Source organism: Larimichthys crocea, chromosome XXII (genome assembly GCF_000972845.2).
Source record: "Larimichthys crocea isolate SSNF chromosome XXII, L_crocea_2.0, whole genome shotgun sequence".
NCBI classification, from domain to species: Eukaryota; Metazoa; Chordata; class Actinopteri; family Sciaenidae; genus Larimichthys; species Larimichthys crocea.
In genome coordinates this window covers 19,690,578-19,712,616 of record NC_040032.1, presented here as the reverse complement: position 1 = coordinate 19,712,616, position 22,039 = coordinate 19,690,578, and the positions used below count along the sequence as shown (strand labels likewise).

The following is a 22,039-nucleotide window of genomic DNA, read 5'->3' as shown; positions in this document are numbered from 1 at the left end:
CACTGCATGGTCCTGCTGAGAGCTGAGCAGTCAGTACATTCAACAAATGCAATAAGATGAAAAGCTATTGATTCCTAATGTGGGGAAATAGTTTGCTGCAACTCTACAGTAATACGATACAGCAGGGAAGGAAAGGATATAAAAGCTGCCAAGAAACATTACTACTAAAAGAAATGCACAATGGCACAGATCAAACAGATCTAAAACAATTGAGAGCCATATGAACTTCAGCTGAAACTTGGAGCATGTTACAGACATTATGTTATGATCACTATGCATGCACTTGCACTTTATTAGCACATGGTATAGCATCAAGGTATAGTGCGATAAAAAGCGTGCATGAATTGCTAGTCATGTTTCTTTAAGGTGTAGATTTGTCGTGTAGTGCTAGGAGAGAAGGTACTCTCTGAAGAGATGGGTCTTCGGGGAGTTTTTTAAAGGTAGAGAGGGACGCCCCTGCTCTGGTAGGAACTGGTAGGGAGTCCCACCAACGGGGAGCAACAAACGAGAAGACTTTGGATTGCCTTAAACGAACGGGTGGCAGAGCCAGGCGTCATTCATTGGAGGAGAGCAATAATCATGAGGTAGCATATGCCTGTATAAAGGCGTTCAAGTAGGTGGGTGCGGTACCGGAGACAACTCTGTAGACGAGCATTAGAGATTTGAATTTAATGCAGGCTGCAATAGGTAGCCAGTAGAGCTTGATGAGCAGGCTGGCAGGCCCGTCAGGAGGACATTACAGTAGTCTAGTCTTGAGATGACGACAGCTTGTGTCAGGAGTTGAGTAGCATGTTGAGTTAATTAAGGTTTGATTTTTCTGATGTTGTAAAGTGCAAAGTGGCATGACCGGGCAACTAAGGCGTCATGATTGGAAAAGTTTAGTTGGTCATCAATCATAACCCGTAAGTTTCTCACCACCCTGGTGGGGGCGAGACATACGGAATCAATTTTGATGTTGATGTTGTGGTGTATAGTAGGTTTCTGTACTATGTAACTTTGTGCTGTAACACTAATTCACTGGTTTTGGTGAAGTAAACTTCTGTGAACTATAGCTGCTGTTAGCTAACGCTATTTCAGTTTGATAGCCGACTGCCCGGACTGTAAGCTCAGTGCACCCAGGGAGTGTTAGTGTTTATACCCCAGGCCTTTTGGACAACCAAGAAGAGGAAGTTTCAGGCCCTAGGTGCAAGGGAATGCTAACAGGGAGCGCCGCTGGTGTCGTGCCAGAAATGAAGCAGAACAAGTGGGCAATGCAACCAGGCTCAGCATTATCTCCTCTATGGACATAATGATAGAGGCCGAAGAGACTGAAGGGAAATTGACGGAGGAAACTAAGAAGAAAAATACAGAGCGAGAACGAGCAAGAAGCCGCCGGACAAGAATAAATCTGGAACTGACTTACTTGTTGGCGAGAGCTTTGTGAAATAAAAGTCTGAAAGATATGCACTGAGCTGGGCTTCTTGCTGATGGACTAGTAAGTAATATTAGTTGGCTGCTATCATCATATCATGCATTATCATCTTGTGTTGTTGCACTTGCTTGATGTTTGGCTGATAGCAAAGTTGTAGACTGGCTAGTTTTTGATCATAACTAATACAAAACAAATGCACATACGTCCATACGATAGAGGTATTACACTCTGAAATTGAGGGGGCAAAGTTACATAGTACAGAAACAGGCAGAGGTGCAGAGTGCATGACAGAGACTGCATTGACCTGATTACATGATAGTGTAGCATCAAAATGACTTCCATCGTTTTGATGGAAAGAATTTTATCCTATTTACCTGTAGTGTCTCCAGTGTTTTGAAGAAGTATTCATATTCTTCGGGTCTCATTATCAGTGCATGTCCATACATACAGTACATAATAAACACATTTATAATAACATATTGCGGATCTGAGTCTCCAATGTCCTTAATGTACATGACCTTGAATGTATTGCTTTAGATAGGAAGCAGACTAAAACAAACACAAGGAGAGCATGAGGACTATGCACATGGAGGGAACAGCAAGCCGTACCTGCTGCTGCTGCTGAACAATTACCGTCTGAAACAGACATGCTGCTTTCATAGCAGTGAAGCAATGGGTATGGTTGTATCCTGAAGGCTGGAAAAATGAGCGTGCACTTGGAAAGTTGCCAGTTGTAATCCCCAGACTGCCAGAGAGGGTCTGGGAAGAGAAAGTGAATGACTGGAGCTTTTTGTGTTTGTATAGCAGACAATATAAATAAAGCTTAGGATGAATTGGACCTACTGTGAAATTTGATTGGGATGAATGGACCTTGATGTTCTTTCTCTCTGTCCCCAATCTCTTTTAATTTACTGGTGTTGTGGAGGATATGGTTCTCATCATTAATCAGCAAGACAAATGAATCCCCAGCTGCCTCGGTGCGAGAGAGCACAAGAAACTGAGAGAGAGAGAGGAAGAGAGGTGGGAGAAGAAAGGAAGGGGCGGGGTATATAAATCAAGTCTGCTTTGATTAATTCACCTTGGTCTAGAGGACATGGCTAATAAGATCCATTAGGTTGATATTCAAGCCTCTCATGTATTGTGCTAAATGTCAATAAAAAAACAGCCAGATCATTCAAAATGGTTAATTATGCTGGAGCTACTGAAAGTCTTTACATTTAGTGACACCAATTAGTAATGTTCAACTCACATTACAATCATTTGCAAAGTGGGTAATTAACTTATAGAGGTTCTGCTTTTGGAGTGGTGTTGCTAAAATCCATCAATCAGATAATGAATAAACAAAAGATTAATTCAGTGCTGATTGTGGCAATTGAACACACGACAATCAATATATTACTTTCGTACTCTGACATCAACCTTTGTTGATGTAGGCATGCATTTTAAAGGAGAAACTGAGGACGTTGTCATACATTATGATAACTGCCTTAATCTGTCACACACACCATATAATTCAATATATTTTTGTCACTATGTCCCTTTAAATACAGTATTTTCTGTGTGAAGGATCTGCCACTGATAAGCCATTATTATGCACTTCCTAATCTGGCCACAAGAAGGCACTCTGGCACCTGTTTCAGGCCTCATCTGCAGTAATTCACAGAGGGAGAGGCTCTTTAGATGGAGGTCCAACAGGCAGAAGAAGTAGGGTTGCAACATTTGAGCAACATTTTCATTTCTTAAAGATAAGGCTGCAGTGCAAAACAATAAGTCCACTTCTATACACAATTTCCACAACATAAACCCCCCCTTTTTTAATATAGTGAACATACACAGGCACCGTTTATTTAAACACCAACACAATAATTGATTAGTGCAGTTTACCTTAGGTTGTTACTGAAATTTTCAGCACCATCAATAAAAGGGTCAATATGAGCTCAGCAAGATGAATATAAACTGATGTAGACTAATAAAAACAGCTGTGACTTCTAAAGAAAATCATTTCTGATCCTCCGATTATATCAGAAGGACACATACAGTTTGATCTCAGAAATCAATACAATGCAGGAATTGTCTAGAATGGGCACAGAAAAGAAAAAAACGAGAGACACCATTTATAATGACATGCATTATTTAAAATCACTTACAGGAAGATAAACAGCTTAACATTTGGTTTTAATTAAAACAACATATTTTTGTTTTTTACAGTATATTATTACTTTAAATTATTTACTTATTTAGTTGTTTAGCTGGTTGGTGCGATGGCAATATTGCTAGAGGGCAATAAAGCAAAACAAAACTGAATAGCTTTACTTTGGAACAACAGCAATTAAGAGGTAAAAGTAAAATGTTAAATGAATCTAAATCAAATATGGCATTCATGTGTGGTTCAACAAAAGGACAGCAATAAATATTTGACTGGCCTTATGCGCTCTGATGTTATTGACCTTGTTGTCAAGGTTTTGATGTTGTCTAGAAGTCATTTAGGTGATCATGCTAATGTGTCCATCTGCCAAAATAAGATTCCTCTTTAATTAATGTGGACAACAAATTAGCCCAGATACAGTATTAAAATTATCTTCACCAAGCGATTAACCCCCAGGACAACATCCCAATGACTGACTTGCTCTTGGACTGAAGGTTAAGTTTGACCTGAGTTTGAGATACTGCAGGTCTCAAGCATGGCCTTGGGGCTTCTGCTTCATACCCTAGAGCAACAGGAATGCCCTCTTAACATGACTGGTTGGCTTGTTTGTACCCTCCACTACCAATATCAGCAAAGGTCTTTATGGAGCAAAAATGGACAAACCTTCTGTAAGGAGGCATGAGGTTCTTCACAGCCTCTGGGGTCATATAATTTATAGCCCATTTGACAGGCACAAAGATATATTAAACCCACAGGCAAGAGAAACCCATGGATTAAACATGGTGAATCCTTGAATGCCATGAAGGCAGCTCAAACACTGAGAAGGTAAAGATTAACTACCTCATGTCTACCTACACTGAACAGTGACCAAGACTCTTTAGCTTCCTTCAATGGGCAAGCACATGTGCAATCTAACACAACACAGAAAGTAACTGCATTCAATAGTAGGATGTACATAAATGTTTAGCCTCTTCCAATACACATATGTAAAAAAAAACAACAACAACAAACCAAAAACATTATTCATATCAATGTCAGTGCAGTAGCAAAATTTAGTAAATAAACATTATGCTCATGGTGAGAATTGGCGGGTCTCTGTAAATAATATCATATTATTCAAAGAGTACAGTCTAGAACTGGTCTATATTAAAAGTGTCCTGAGATAACATCTGTTGCATTGCCACTATATAAATGAAACATTGACAACATTAATTGACAAAACCAATAATTTGATCTCACAGATAATTCTAAAACACACTTCAGACTGGACAGAAACAAAATAAAACTCACCAAAACTCTCTTTGTTAGATGTGAAAATATTTGCGAGACTGGCTGTCAAGATAAGATAATCGTTGGCGACACTGAGCCTATCAAAGTACAAAAAGTGCTTGTTTTTGGCACTGACAAGTTCAAAATATGTGTTATTATTAAGTGTCTAACAATAATATGGCAATTATTCCTAAACAGATACACCTTTTTGCTAAATAGTAAGAATCTCTAAGAAAGGTCTTAATATTTCTATTGCTTTGCACCAGGCACCCCGGAATTTTTTTTTTACCACACAACCGATTGAAACATCCTAACTTCATTAAGAGTGGACAGGAACAAAATAAAACTCATCAAACACTCTGTTATTCTTTCAACTGTTCCCTTTCCCAGAAATAAAGAAATAATGATGAAATTTTCTGCAATTTGACATATATGTTCAAAGACTCTGAATACACTAATGACACTAAAAAAGAGCAAAATCTTATTTGTTTCATCCAAAAATGGGGCAAAAATTCACATAAAACACTGTATCCACATTGCAAATTAATTATGAGAACACAGAGAACATAGAAAGCCACAGAGAGGAACCTGCCAACATGGTAATAACTCTAGCTGTATTTTCAAATACAAAGCAGAGAAAGCAGCGTAACATTTTTAATGTGGTTAAAGAAGAAAAGTCAGTGTCTGCACTGATTTTGAATGTGGTTGATTCTTACAATATCTGCTGTCCACAGCTGCTTCATACTGTATGAAAAGCTGTGTTTACCTTCATTAAATATTTGCACTGGTGCCAAATCACAATTATGTTACACTTCTGATTGTTTTATTTGAAGGAGACGTCTGGTTACCAGGGCTCATCATAGCCTCTTTTCCAACTTTCTTTTTCCCAAAGTAGCTTCGGTGGTTTTATCCTCAAAACACACCTCAATGCAAACACCATTGTGTTAATTACCAATGAGGTGAGTTGCATACAGAATTAACATAGCATTGGACCGATTTAATCATAAAAACCGGTATCTACCTGATAGAAAATGAGACTTCATCTGGCACCTTGTATTCGTGAAACCCATCAGCTATTGTCTGACAATGACATAGCCTCTGAGACCTGTTATGTGACTGGCTGAAAAAGTATTCAATGATCATACAGCTGTTTATTGATGTTGATTGTCTAGCACCTGAAATATCTCAACAACTGTTGGATGGATATCCATGAAATGTTGTACAGCCATTCACCATCCCACGAGGATGATTCCTACAAACTAGTGGTCCTTTTCATCTTTTATCTAGTGGCACTTGAATGTCAAAGTTTTCACTTATCCTGTGAAATCCTTCTCTCTAGGTGGATTGGCACAGACGTTCATGGTTTTTGGTCAGTGTATAACCCTTTGGTGATTTGTTGTGAAAAAGTAGCAGACAGTACTTGTTGCAAAGTACAATAATATAAACATAAAAACACAGCACAACACAGAGCAATTACCTGCTGGAGTCAAACAAATGTCTAGGTGCTGTTTTAACTGGTGAGTGGCTACAACTATGATTTCACTAATGGCAACCACTCAAACGGGGGGCGCTGAAAGTTATGTTTTAAAAAACAATGTCTGATATCAAAAGTGCTAAAGTTTTTTTTTTCCACTAATGGTGACCAAAGGTGAAAACCTTCAGACCAGTGGATGTAAAATAAAAAAAATATTGAAGTGATAGCTTTCCATGTGGTGCTGAATTTGTGTTCTAATTTGTGTCTTGCATAGCTGCCTCAGCATGTTCTAATTTGTATTTAGATTTTGTGCTTTGTTTCCATTTTCCAAATAAATTGGTGGTTCCTTAAATTCAACAAGAAAAGTCACAGCTTTTAGTTTTTGAAGGACATCAAGGGTAAGCTAACAGCCTGGCTTTGCAAAAGATTACTCATTGTGAAGACAGTAAAACTCTGCAGTATCTGCACATGGTACTCTCTTGGTCCATTGTTCTCTTGACAAGTTGATTCACCAAATTCTGCAACAATCTGTCCCAGAAATTTCTTTCATATACTACCAGTTCAACAGAAAGAAAATGTTCTGTATCTGCAAAATCTTTGCAAACAAAATATTGTATTTGTTTTCCTAGAACATCTGCTTGAAACAACTGTATCATAATATAACTTGTGCTTATACTGTATTTATGCAGACCAGCATTTAGTTAAGGTTAGATAAAGATCATGGTCTTGGTTCAGTATTGAAAAAGTCTTGTTTATCAATGTCCTGCAAAAACACAAATCACTTTGGCAAAACAAATTAGTGTTTGAATGTGATTTCTAGACGATGTGATTGAGTGCAAATGCATATAATTCCTAATCAGTTACTTGTATTCTTACTGTATTTAACGAATGTATGAAAAAAGTCTACTGAAGAGTACTAATCTTTGCATAATGGGGACCTGGTCTGATTGCGGAGCAAGGACAAGTAGCTTAATTGTGTGAACTGTTACAGGTGGCCTAATTTCCTGAGTGCCCTTAAGGGTCACCATTACCACAAGAGTTTATGGGTTGACTCTTTCCAGCCCCTCATAATCTCACAATCAATAAATCATTCATAATCACCTCTGGATCACGTGTTGATGTCAGGCTGTAAAGGTTTACTTTGCAGTGTCTCTTCATGGCCTCCTAATCTTAATATAAAATATATTATTCTTTACAGGGTATTGACACCTTTAACCTTTTAAACCCACAAGGTTAACACATAAAGAGAAGACTACATTGCTGATATTTTCATTACAAAACACCATCGCCAAGGGCACATATACACACAAAATGATTATACTCTGTTTTTATTAAGTGCAGCCATTTGCTGTCATAGAGTCAGTTCAAGTGTAATGAATAAAATTTCATTCTTTTCAACTTATTCAAGGATATTGAGTAATGAGTCTGTAAAAGACCTACTGATGCACGCATTAAGCATGAACCCACAAGTAAATTTTCTGTGATTGATAGCTTGCCTCTGGTCTTCACGTTCTAATCAATTGCAGTATCACCTTTACTTATTTAAGATGTTGGCTCATTATGTACAGCACTTGAGGTATAATGAGAGCCTGAAGTGAAAATGTAATTAAAAAGATAATATCTTCCTCTACTCAACTCATCCACTGAATACTGAATATTATAGGTGTGCTAATGTCTAAAGTAAAACCTGACATCATGAACATTAAATATGAATGGAGAAATACATATTTCTATGACATATAGCTTGCCTCACGTCAATTCTATCCACTGTGTTGGAATCAATAACACTGTCTTCATTTATTTAAGATGTTAGTTAATACGGTTCGCTGCACCCATCGAGCAGCAATTGATTTTCAGAGTATAAATCTTGTCAAATTTATTAAAGCTTTCACGGTGCTCCTTTAAACATTACCCTATATTTGTGTTAATTAGAAGCACTTGTTTTATACTTCATGTTCACACTGGTTTATGTATGTAATAAAGAATTCATGACATCTCTGCCTGTCAAGGTTCATTTCGGACTCAAACTAGACTTACCGTCTTGCAGTTATATGCCTCCGCCAACCAGTCCAGTGGCTGTTTACACCCACGTCCTCCTAGACACATATAGGGAAGATTTTGAAGGAATTTTATACTGCTGTATGTGTAGTAGCATAGAAGTTCATTGAGAGAAAACTGAGCATGTGTTCCCATGATTGGTCATTCAAGCCGTTTTTGATAAAAGTTGTAGTCATGTCATACCATTGACGGTAAATAAAGATGAGCAACATGATAGTGCCACAAAAGTGATGGCAAAACATCTCAACATTTCTCTGCTGGCTTGCTGCAGTATGGATCATAAACACTATCCCTTCCATGTAAGCTGATGGGACAGCCATCCACAAACTAAAAAGTACATATCAAAATGTTTTTCCAAAGATGGCCATGATTGACAGATGGTTGCTTGTGATTGATTCAGTGGCTGGCTCCTACACACTATTATCACTACTGCGCAGACACTGACTCCAAAAAAAATCAGAAATGCAAGATGGTAGCACTTGTATCCTGTATTCTAATCTAACCATTCCTCTTTGAGTTTGTACAAGATATAATGAAATTCTCTCAAGGCAATTCTATTGCGTTCATGAGAATGGGATGAATGGACAACGCAAAAACATAGAGACATAAAAAGAGCTTTTAACATCACCATTGGAAACAAGTGGGAGTGGTTACTCTTTCAGTTGCAATTCAGATACACTTAATTCAGCAATGCAAGGTTCAAGGTGTAAGCTGTTTAAAAGATAAATTAAGTGTAAAGTCCTATAAAGTGGAAATATTCATTATACAATCAAATAATTATTTCATGCATTCAACACAAATCCAGTGCTATTCTCTTGTGTGTTCTTCTTACTGCAACCTGTATCCAATGCACCATGAATTATGATCGTGTACTTAACTGGTCAGTGATCTGCTCTTTTGCTGCTGTTCATTTCAGTACAACCTGAGTCTACATACATGGAGAAGCTATTATCATCACTCCCCATAGCCTGGTGTTTCCTTGCAAGGAGCCATGAAATCAGAGCCTGAACATATCAATATAATCTCTAATATCATCTCTGAACATGTAATGTTTAATTTTGTGGCAGACATCTACTCAAACTAGGAAACCCTGATTAGAATGATCACAAATATATCGGCAAGTAAAACTGTAAAACCTCCAAGAGGTATCTTTGTATCTCTTATCTTGTACTCTATTCTAGGAGGTTCACTGTACTCTGGAGACTATCTGGTCCAGCATTGGCCATTGTTAAAAAGAAAAAAAAAAAATCTTTAAAAAATGTTTTTAAATAGCTTGGAATGACCACTTAGTCAGATGAAAAATATGAGTTGCTTCAAATTATTCCACATTTACCCATTTACCTGTAGTGCATCACGGTAATATATTTAGAGTAACATTTAGAGTGAAAAATAATACCAACACTGATTATTTTGGACATTAATATCTTTTCTTTTTTATTAAGACAAGAACTCTTCGTTGTTTCGTAAAAATGTCTATTTATGAACCAATACAAAATGTGTATGGGAATGTGGAACTCCTTTTCTCCATTAATACACATTAACATTTCCCAAGAACAGCAGAGAGACAAAAAGAATCAATCTAAAAACAATGACTGGTGAAACAATCAAAACTTTTCGGGAATCAAACAAGCTTCCAAAGGTAGTGGTGCGATGAAAGTGACAGTAGTACAGCCACAACAAGTTTCTGATCCTGTGTCATTCCAATAAACAGTGTACTCTTTATGACCTATGTCAACACAAAGCAATACTCAACACATCTTTTACAGTGCACCAAATATTAAGGAAAATACAGAAAACATGTACAACATATATGCAAAATATCAACAATTTTGCCTCTTGGATCTAAAATAATGTGTTGCACTTGATTCGATGAGGATACATTGTACTTGCTTTTATGTCGTTTATAGGTGGGGCCTAAACTTTGCATTCTACCTGAGATGCGGTCACATCGGTCAGCAACGTATGAGCCAGAGACAGGACAATATCAAAAGAATTTAATGTGGAGAAAACTACATCAGTTACACTGCAAGTCTTTTTTTTTAATTTACTGGGCATTTAATAGAAAATAAAATAATACAATAACCTAAAATATCATTCTGCTATTTACGTCAATTGAATCTTTACCATTTCTGAATATTTAAACCTACTCAGATGTTGTTTTCATGTTGTTTTGTTCATGTTCCTTTGTTAGAGCATTATTGTAAATAAAACATTTAGAGAAACACTCCTGTCATTCCACCCCACAAAAGGTTTAATATTCACAAATAAAATATTAATGCATCAGCCTTAAGGGAGAAGACAATATTCAGTTCTATTCCTTTATTGGCAAGTACATATTTTGAAGTCTGATTTAAATGGAAGCTGCCACATGTCACTGAAGCGAAATAGTGCTCACTGTAAAATACAAATCACACAATCTCAGTCTTACAAATGAAGTGACATCTGCTCTGTGATTCATAAAGCAACGATAACAAGTCAGTTAATAGTTTTATCAGACACCAGACCGTAAAACATCTAACCTAATCAGAACCCGTCCCCACCCCTACCCATCCATGTAACAAACACAAAACAGTGTCATCAGCATACAGTGTTAACTTAGTGGTAATTCCTTTGCGAGTACAGAACTTTTAAATTAACTCAAGTTTTCACAGAAGAATAAACACTTGGAGAGAGTTGGACACATCGTCTTTGATCATTGTTTGCAATATCACTCTTGTAGCACACATCTAACTGCCCCATCCAACAGAAAAGCTAAAAATATGTCCACTGCTCCCACCCAGCCCGTTTTGAAAAAAAACCTAATGACTTTAAAAATGCACAGATTGCACAGCGTTATGCTCAGGAAAAGTGATATATGCACAATGCATTTCACAAGAACCTTCTTAAATGCCATTGAACAACCCCAAAACTACAATCTCAATATGGAAAGACTGAATGCTGTCTTCATGCATGACTATGATATATTAAAGCTATCACATTGTTAATGTGTGGCAATCCGAGCTGCACATTGACAAACTCCAATCAAATGTACGGCCATAAAGTATTGAATCTTGGGTGTCCACACAGCAAGCAAGAGCATTAAGTCCTTAACAATCCATTCATTCTGTGGTGTTCAGTGTAAAAGTCTAGTGGCAGCTAGTGACGTTTTCATAAAAAGTGAGTTTAATCATGGGATATGATTGATATTGATATCATAAAGGTATTTCTAGAGAAATACATTGAAAAAAATTACACTTCAAGTATAATATAAAACCAAAAGACTCAAATGCAATCTGAGGTTACTGTCAGAGCAAAAAGTACAGTGCTGAAGAGAGCTTCAGAAAACACAAGCATATAGAGTGATCAAAACACATTTACAGAGGAAGCGCTTCAAAAAAAGTGAAACACAGGCAAATTAAGCGCATTCGCCAATTTGACAACACATACAAGGCATAAAAAGCACACGCAGGAAATACCAAAAACACAATCAAATACAGAAACACTACTAACTGTTCAGAGCAACAAAGCTTCAAGACGATAACCAATGGGGGATGTCTAAAATGGATGAACACAACAGTATTTGTAGTAGCTTATGCTAGTGGGTCAACTGTATAGCAACATTGCTAATAATATTAGCGTTGCACATTTAGAATGTTGTCACGTTATAACATGTTGAACTTAATTTAAAACATCATTGAAGTTTATCAGGTTTTAGTGTCCTTTTTAACTTGTAGAGTGTCTTTATTTGCTTGTGTTTTCTGTATTTCAGTGTACTTTTTAACGCCATGTTCATGGGTATATGTTGTGAAATTGCTGAATGTATGTCTTGATTTGTTTGTACTGCAGTGATCTCTCAGTCACAATGAAAAAGTACATTCTATGAAAGTACCTCTACTTGTTCTACACCAAAGTTAAAATTCAATTACAAAAATAATCACAAGGACAAAATTTGTCCGACTTAGCTAAAATTGCTTATACCTATTTTCTTATTAATATGCAATGCGAAGAAGTGCCATTTAGTGTTCTGGATGCTATCCATTTTTTATATGCAACATTTAATTTTAATAAAACTTATTGAAAAAAATATTTTCTAAATTTGAATCTTAAAAAAAAAAAAGGTTGTTACATTGCGATTCATATATTAAAAAAAAAAAAAGAAAACATTGAAGGTTTTGATTTTGGAATGCAATAATATCTGTAAATTGCTCTTCATCTGATATTACTGGACATACTCTACTAATTCGATTAATGTTTGTCCAATTGATTCCAGCTTTTCACAACTTCAGAACTTCAAGGTGTAGACTACAAGCTAAACCTCCCCTCTATCCACCCACAGCTGTCATGTAGAGTAAGGACTCATTAAGCAAGCTGCTTGCTATGTGAACACGTAATAATAATGACAAACAATGCAATGAATAGACCCTCGTTGCCATGTTAAGAAGCCGGGGCATTAATGCAACCCATGGGATTACCACCACAGAGCACAACATGTGTATTAAGTTCAGTTGCACACAATTAATTACTTTTGGCATTCCTCAGTGCTCCCCAGCTGGCACAGCAAAAAAAGATCCTCACTGAGTTTTGGCAGGCGATATATAAAGCAAGATAGGGAAAGCAAAAAGAATGGATTTTAGCAAGTACACACACACATGCAAAAAACCACTGAATGATTAAGCACCCAAGCTGCTGCATCAAAGCAAAATATAGATTTAAAAGGTGTGATGGAAGTGGAAAGACTTGCCCGTCTCTCAGAGCATTTCAGTTTGACATTTACTTTCCCAAACATTTGCTTGTGTTACATTTTGACAAAACTCACAATGAGTGTGACACAATATAATCCACAAAGGTACTCCATTGTAATTCTAGTAAGTTGTAAAAAATATTTCTTAGTAAGGATTAGTGTACAATACAGCTGTGATTTCGTTGGCTTGATTTACATTGGATTGTGTCACTATGAGATAACATGAACCCTCTGATTTGAAAACCTGGGCTGCCATTGCCATTTTTTAAAATGTTTTGTGCAGCTTATGTATTTCTAAAATACATTTGAATGTGTTTGAGTTTGTAGTTTGGTTAAGGCTGTTTCTGTTTTTTTCTGTAAATGTTATGTACAGTATCCACCAGCATCTTTTGGCTGCTTGTTGGCCAATTTTAAAACCAAATGTTTTTTCAACAGCCTTTTTATTACTGAAGCATCTTGACTCAGAGTCTGCCAAAAACATTTTTAAAACAATTTACATTTTCTTTCGTTCCCATTTATCAGCGAAAAAATCTAGAGTGAGAGCAGATGGAAATCAACTGAATCTCATCATTACAACTCAATAAAAACTGATGGGACAACATAACTTCTATTCAGCCAAATAAAAGAAAAATAGTTTTGAACAGAGGAAAATACTCAAATAATGAAATGTCATGTACTACTTCTCTTTACTAAGAAAGGTAATTGTTTAAGAGGCAGTAGTATTTCTACTTTGAAGAACAAACTGAGGCTGCAAAACACAAATTAACTGAACTGGCCTAATAAAATCATTTCATATTATCCTTTGCTGCTTGCTTTTTGATTATGTTTTGAATATGGTTATGTTTGGGAGGGGGCAAGGAAGGCATATACAGTACATCAAACCTGTTTCTCATTTATGTCCTTTGTACAATGATATGTAAAGCATTCCATGCATTTTGGGGGCTGTCAAAACTTCAGGAGAAAAAAAACAGAAAGAGAAGTAATGGCTTGAGACAAATCACAGTATACTGGAAAGAGTTTTTGTTATGCAGGAGAGGATGCGTCTGTGCAGAAACATTTAGGGAAATGAATAAAGTGGCTGTGTAATTTTACCCTCATACAAAAGCCAACAGCACATTGATAATTACGAGTGGGAAAGATGAAACAGGAAAAGGGGAACAACAAGGTTATGCAAATGAGGATCAACACAAATCCAAAGTATGGATAGAACAAGGCACAGAATTTTCTGCAAATGGCTGAACTAAATAAAATTCGTACCAGCAGTAAGGGAGGTGTCAAATGGTGAAGCTCTCTACAGTGATTTCTGGCAACATCTGGCGCATCATCCCACCCCCAACCCCATCCCCATCTTTACCGAAAACCCAATCCCTCCCATTTTTTTTATCCTTTTTTCATATTTTTTTTTCCATTTTTTTTTTTTTTACACACAAAACATTCCATCTACATCTGCAGACTAGACTAAACAACGGCTTAAAACCAGGCCTTTCTTTAAAACCCCATCTCTCCTCTACTTCTCAACCCCTCTACTCTCACTAAAAGTGATCATGAACCATCTGAAATCCCTTCATCGAATGCCCCCCCCTCTCTACCCATGCCCCAGCCTCAAAAACAGCCCAGTGTCCAAAAGAGGACACTAGAGTGAGGGGTCCTGTTTTGATTAGATGTAGTACTCTTTCTTTTCGTCCGAGTTGGTGTGACCACCCTCTGCGTTGATGATTGCTGTATCTGCGTCCGCTGCATCGTCTGCTCCTTTGGCTTCGTGTGTGAAGTAGGTACCTGAGGAGGTAGGCATGAAGGACAGTGTCACGGACTGGATAATAGCCTGCTGCTTAGATGATATAAAAGATTAAAATGTGGCTCTATATCCCACAGCACCTAATTATGCAAATTCTTCTCCATGTGGCCATTTACACAAACCTTACACCAGCAAGCTGTAATATCCAGATTATACATAATTTTCCCTCTTTTTCATTCAAGATTGGCACATGAAAATCAGGGTTTTGAAATTATCTTGAGTGCAGGGAAGAGCATGGCTCACACCTTCAAATTAACCTTGTCAAGTTCAGCAAAAAAAAAAGGACCTAGCAAGCCACTTCAAACTTAATTTGCAAGATTTATTCATATCATATCATAGTAGAGGTTGATAATGAAGGCAATATTCTGGATCGAATGTGGAAGGGCACTGTCAGTTATGGAAAAACTCAAAGCACAAATGCTACTTTATTAGATAGAAACAAGCTGTTCAGTGGTGCTATACCACAAGGATGGTGGCATTGGATATGTTAGGATTAAATGTAAGAAAAAGCCAAATTCATTTTTTTCCTTATTTAACCTCAGGTTTTTATGACAGTTGTAAGAAAAAAAATATTGAATCTGACATTTTTACATTCACTTGGGCAGCCATCATCCCATATCTGACACTTCATTTATTTGACTTTTGGCAATTCAACCTCAGTTTGAACAGTCATATCAAAATTATGCTGTAATCCGCCCACATATAGCCAGTTAATACATCCCTGCTCCTATGTTCACGTCAGGGTTATGGGTTGCTTTAGGTAAGTTTTTTGTTGAGCAATTATTATGGAAAGTTTCTGACAGAGGCAGTTAAAAATTGCCCTCAAAATCCTAAAATTCTAGATTAATTATTTTTCTGAGTGACCTTCTCCACCCACAGTCTCACATTTCAATATTTCTCTGCAACGTTGTAGCCACCAGAGGAAGAAAAAAAACAAAGAGAAACTTTCTGTCTCTTCGCTCTTTCATGAATATTCTTATCAGACATCTCCTGCACTTTAGACAGCTTACAACTTAGTCCCCATGAGTGGCCTCCATTTGATATGTTTGTTCGCATCTTATTGATGTTTTATACTGAAAAAAATAAAATAAAAATAGCCCAACAGAAAAAATGGAATTGTGGCAATGAATCAGAAATGAGCTTTCAAAGATAGTTCCAGTTATGATAAATGATTCACCAAAGTAATTGCTAGGTCTATTGTTAGAGATGTAAAAATAGGCCATAAATCAGCAGCCTAAACAACTTGATTTGGAGGTGAAGCTATCCTAATATCGCACAGGACTGTGCAAAACTACAGTAAGCATGGCAGGTCAAGGTTGTCAGATCTGTCCTTCGGCTGCTTATGTTTCTTGACATTGCAGTGTGGGCATAAGTGGCAAATCATTACCTCTTCATATGTGGCCTTTTTGTTCAATCAGTAAATCCCTGACTGAACAATTGCGATTCTAGATATTGAGAAGATAAGAATTGTTTTTCTAGTGCAATGTGCGCAAATATGACAACCTACTAGAACATGGCAGATGTCGATGCATGAGGCAGCTATCATGGAGGGGGTTCATCACAAATAAACATTCTCACTCCTGTGTGCAACTCTTGTTATCCTACTCTCTCCATTGTTGTCTTGGAGGCTTGTTCTTAATTGCAACAAAATATAAAATAGTAACTGTAACAGTAAATTGGTACTTGCTTGAGACTTGAGACATGTGTGACTTACATCCACCTCTGCTTGGATGCCCCCATATGGTAGATAAAATATGATAAAGTGTCCTCTACTGTAGCCCAATGTGCAAGAAAACCTGATGCAGTGCCCCCTGGGCTGCTCTGCATGCTAGGAAATAATTTGGACTATAAATAATAACCTCTCAATAATAATTAGTGTTTATTCACATAGTGCTTATTCATATAGCAATATTTATCGATCAACATGTGACCCCAGACTCGTTCAAAGATTTCAAAGCTAAGTCCCAGATTGCCACTGACTCCTGGGTGCACCAGATGGCAGTGTGTTAGGCTGCCACTTTTAATAAATCATGTAGGAGTCAGTCAACTGGACGCAGAAAAATATCATGAAGCCTATTACTGTTTACACAGTTTGCTTTGCAGATCACCACTGAGATCCATCACCATATATTTTTTTACCTTAACATACAGCTTGTGGAAACAGTGAGTTCAGTATCACCATAACATGAGGAACGTCTCTTTTACACCTTTAAATTGCCCCATTTAAAGTATTTCCTTTCTAAAGTGGTTAATATATCCAACTCCATTTCCTCCTGCACAAGAAATACCAAAGTGTGAAATCTGCTATAGATTATAATTATTCCTTGGTTATGGGGGTAGCAGATGGGATGCATTATAGTTATTCAGCAGGATTGCATGAAAAATGTAATTTTACTCACCATCAGTAACCCGTAGCCTTAATTGCAATCTTTCCATTATTTGGATAGCATCCATCCAAGGATGTAAAAAGACATTTTTATAGAAACAAAAAAGAAAAGAAAAAGAGGACACACCTGATAAAATGCCTGCTGCATCAGTTTATGTTTTAGAGGCAAGCAGTATGGTTGTGAGGAAAAAAAAAATATCTAAAACCTATTTGAAAAAATAATTGCAGAGCGCTATCCCACAACATAGATACTATACTACAATATTCCTATAAATTATTTTCTAGTGTATAGTGTAGTCTGTCTGTGTTTTGCACGTAAGTAACTCTAATTTTTAAATATATATTTTTTTAATTATTTTTTTTAATATGTTTTTAAACTTATCTATATTTTTAAAGTCATGTTGTTTGTTGATATGAGTCTTCAATTTAATGTTTTGTTTTTTTGTTCATGTTGTGTAAACCAAAGACATTTATCCACGATGTGGAGGATAAAGTCTATAGAGTTGCAGTGCCAGGAACACAGAAACACAGAGGTTTCCCCAGATGATTTAATGGTACTACAGGTTTATGGATTATGGCCATATTTTTTTATTAATTATTTAAACTTTCAGAGAAATCCTGTTTTCTTTCGTTTGGCCTGGCTTATGGCTCTAAATACTACAACACCTACTCTCTCTGCTGCACTCTACGATCATTCATCCAACATTGACCCAGAATCAGTAAGTGACTTGATTTAAGCAGCAGATCCTGTCCTATTTTGTGTTACTTCATTTAATCTGTGTAAATAAGCACAGCTTGATTTTCAAAGTAGTAATGCATCCTCCAGGCTTTTATATATTTATTGTCCCAACTCAGTTTATACATCCTGTCTCATGTTCTCCAAATAAAGGAGCCACGTGGCTGTAACTGTAAGTCTAACTTGGTACTTTGTACACTTCTTCATAACATACATCTTCAAAACGCATCCACCTCACTACTACGACTACTACTACTACAGTGAAATGGTGGTTATGCACAGCAATAGCCTGGTGTGTTATTGGCTGATTGCATCAGTTTATTGCTGTCAATCATGTTGGTGAGTCCAGTGTTTTCTCACTACTGTTTTACTTTATCAATTTCTGTGGATGGTGAATATTTTCAGCTACTGTCTGTAGTTTCATTTAGGTGGTTAGTGATTGGATGCACTTCTCTTTATGCATACTGTTTATAGTAATCCTGCCCAACACAGCTTGAGTTAGTAAATATAAAAATAGTGTGTTATAAAGATGTCCACTACCTTTGTGTCTTGCAAAGTAGCGCCCCAAGACGATGAGTAGACAGAGCATGGCAAAGACGACCACGGCCACCACTCCTCCAATTACTGCGTGGTCCACTGTTCTGGGTGTTCCTTCTCCAGCTCGTGAATCTGAAAGCAAAGGATTTTAAACTCAGAGTGGATAGATAACATAACTCAGTGTTACACATGAACCTATACTAACTTTATTAGTAAGTTATTTTGTGTTGTAGCTTCACATTGAAAATAATACACGTATTATGCTTCGCAATGTGTGTTCTTTTCATATTGTTTGTATCCAACTAACAAAAGGTAACAAGAAGTTCATCTCTCGGGACCAGTTTGGCTCCTTTTTATCTGGTTGACATTTTAATAACCACTCTACAAAATTGCCACAACAATAACAGTTTAGATTGCAATCAGGAATTTGATTAAACTGAGCAGGGAAGGAATTACCATATTCCCGCTGGACTGTGAGAAATCATTCAGGGACAGATTTACTAAGAAAATGGTGTCGCGTAAATGTACGATGCAGTTTTTATTGAGTTTGAGGCTACAATCTGTGTGTATGCAGTGCCTGATTTACTAAGGAAGCAGCTCATTAAGCAGTCAGGTCCTGGTACTGAACCTCCAGACGGTCTTTGCCAGTAAAGGAGAGCTTTCTATGAGATTTCCTCGTGGCTCTTATAAATCCCATCACTGCTAGATCTACGCCTCTTTTTGAGACATGGAGAATTTTCCTTGTAAAACTGACAGTGGCAAATAGTTTGACCTCAGTCTATCCAGCGGAATACATAATCGAGCTGTGTTAACACATCTGCTATTATTTGCTCGATACTCCCTTAAATACATATGCAATGAGGAGAGAGGTACCCATCGCAGACACAAAAGACACGCAAACTACAAAAAATACAACATGTTTTTGGGCAGAATCTATTTGACAAGTTCATTGCATCACCCCTGGAAAAACTCCTGTGCACAGTGCACAAAACAAAACATTCACAATTGACTGAAGGAGTTGAAATAGTTATTTTTATTTTTTTTAACATTCAAAGAAGATGTTAAGTAAAAATGCTTAGTACTGGAAGCCCCTGAAGCTCCTGGCTTTAATGCTATGTGAAAACTATTGATCAGGTGTAGGGATCCATGACAACCAAAGTTAATGTCTGTTTGTGGGTGTGATTGGCCAATCACAGCACAAAGAAGAAGCACATATATAGCACCACACTAAGTGAGTGGGATGGGTGAGGAGAAAATGATTCAAGTTATTGATTCATGCTGTTGCATTGACATGTGACCTGGAATAAATTCTGCGATGTAATGTATACATTACTAATGTAGTTTCCTGCTTTTAGCTTGTTAAGAAACCATTTCATCACACACTTAACCTTCACTTCCTAGGTAACGTCTTTTTTAAACACCTATCTTATAGAAAACAGGGAATGGCAGAAAAAGGTAAAGTCAGAAGAGGAGACTGAACAAACATCCGGATCTTAGCAATCAGATCACGTGTCGTAGCCCCCCATCATCCATTAACTGTAGTAACTAAAACCCCTCCAAACGCTTCTCCAGCCTTGTTCTACACTCAAGGGATTTGCTGAATGAGCTTCAGGAAATAGAAAGAGCAGGCCACAATATATTAACGAATAACAGAAACAGAGAGAGAAACATCATGGCTAACATCAGTTGCCGCCCACCCCTACGCTCCCGCATTACCCCCACCTGCAGGAATAAAAGAAGTGGGGGGGGCATAGCAGTGCTATCTGTCAAACTCAACAAAACACTACCTGATAGATCTAATAGGTTATTTTGACTTCAGATTTTCTTTTTTAGTGCTGGGCAGATTCAATTAAACTGAGCAGGAATCCTTCTGACATCCAATTCGCTCTTGTCAGGCTGCTAAAGCTGTGCTTTAACACACTTTCCTATTACAATGTTAATGTGGACTTTGGCTTAGGGGGGAAGCAGAGGAGCGTGTGCTTGGTGTGTGTTGTCAGGGTGATGGGTGTGGCTTAGATGTTTGCAGAGAATCATTCTTGGTTGTCTGTATCAAACCTTCGTGGTTCAAATTAATTAAAGAGGGGGATGAGAACGTCAAAGTCCACAAAATACGACCACAACACACAAGTCTTCACGATATAATATTTTGCTTCCTTCCATAATAAGCTCTGCCTTGTGGATTAACCTGAGTAAACAGACTAGCCATTTAGAGCCTCACCACTACTGGCTATGAATGTAAAGTATGGCCTGTTGGTGGTGCTAAAGGCAAAGTTCTGGGGTAAAATGGACGAAAACCCCCCACCCCCACCCACCGAGGCTGCTTTAATGTTAGAAATTCGTTGACAGCTTGTTTCAGGATTGAAGTTATATGATGCTTACACTAAAAGAAGTGTTTATACCCAAGAGTTATGTCTTTTTATGACCATTTCATGAAAAAGAAATACTCTACATGTCTAATGCTTCATTTTTAACATTTCACCAAAATTCAGCCTGACATTTTTGATATCTTTGGGAACTTTGTAAGCTCCACTTGAATTTAAAATAAAGAGGTTGATTCTTAAAAATGCCTGACAAGATGCCATGTTTTCAGGAGGAGGTTTAACGTTAGAGTGGAGAGAGACAAAGAAATCCAAGAAAAAAGTCAATAAAATCTACAGGAAGCATCTTAGAAACCATGGATAGCAAATATTTCATGGTTAAGGGCATTTGGTGGCCAGTAGGAACTAAATGATTGATCACAAAGTGAGTGTAGAAGTAGCCAATGGAAACTGTAATTTAAAAGACAATTCTGGTTTAAAACTACTTGAGTCTTATTTTTGTGGCTTCAGCCAATTGATCCCTAACCTTGTGAGGCAGCTGGATCACAAATTAATTCATCGTGCTAGGCTTCATGTTTGTCTCTTAACACAATGGGTATTGACCAATCCTCATCCTATGAAGAGCTATTGGCAGTTCTGGAATGATCTATAGGTGTGTTTTTAACGCTAGGTAATGCTAACATGGGTAGTATTTATTCATTGAAAAGACAGAAGAATGACACTGAAGGCTTTTCTTGAAAAGATGTTTTTGATCTTCTTCTGATGGGCTTTGGAAAGAGTTTGACAATGCTATATAGGTCATTGATCTGATAGGGAGTTTACCCATGACAGACAGATGGTTCATCCAATCACCAATTTCCAGTGATGAATTCCCATATTTTTCCTGTGTAAAATACCATCTGCCACAGTCACGGTTAATCTTCCCCATCACTAATAACAACATAGTACTCACTAATTTAAGTTAAATTAATTGCTGAGCTTCTTCAGCTTCCCCGTCAGGTGTTATTTCTATTTATGCTGTCCAGTTGCCTTTCTTCCTGTCTTCTAATATAATCTTTGCAAATTTTATAGGTGAGATTTCAATATAGTTTAATTTCTTATCTTCTCTCTATTAAAGCTGACAGTTTGTTAATTTGTATGCTTTTGCCACTTAGTTGAAACCTAATAAGAAATCATTTATTAATAATCT

The 22,039-nt window shown here is 37.2% G+C and overlaps 1 protein-coding gene across 5 annotated transcripts in view; it reads right to left on the bottom strand.

The window, feature by feature from the left end:
• Positions 1-10,423: 10,423 nt before the first annotated feature.
• cadm1a (cell adhesion molecule 1a) overlaps positions 10,424-22,039 on the bottom strand; it is a 354,829-nt gene continuing 343,213 nt past the window's right edge. For all 5 annotated transcript variants that reach the window (XM_027273936.1, XM_027273937.1, XM_027273932.1 and 2 more), the window contains 2 exons: positions 18,536-18,664; positions 10,424-14,854 (listed from right to left, as the gene is read on the bottom strand). In XM_027273936.1, coding sequence (XP_027129737.1) covers positions 14,736-14,854; positions 18,536-18,664 — 248 coding nt within the window. In that variant the 3' untranslated portion in view covers positions 10,424-14,735. The remainder of the gene's footprint in view (positions 14,855-18,535; positions 18,665-22,039) is intronic.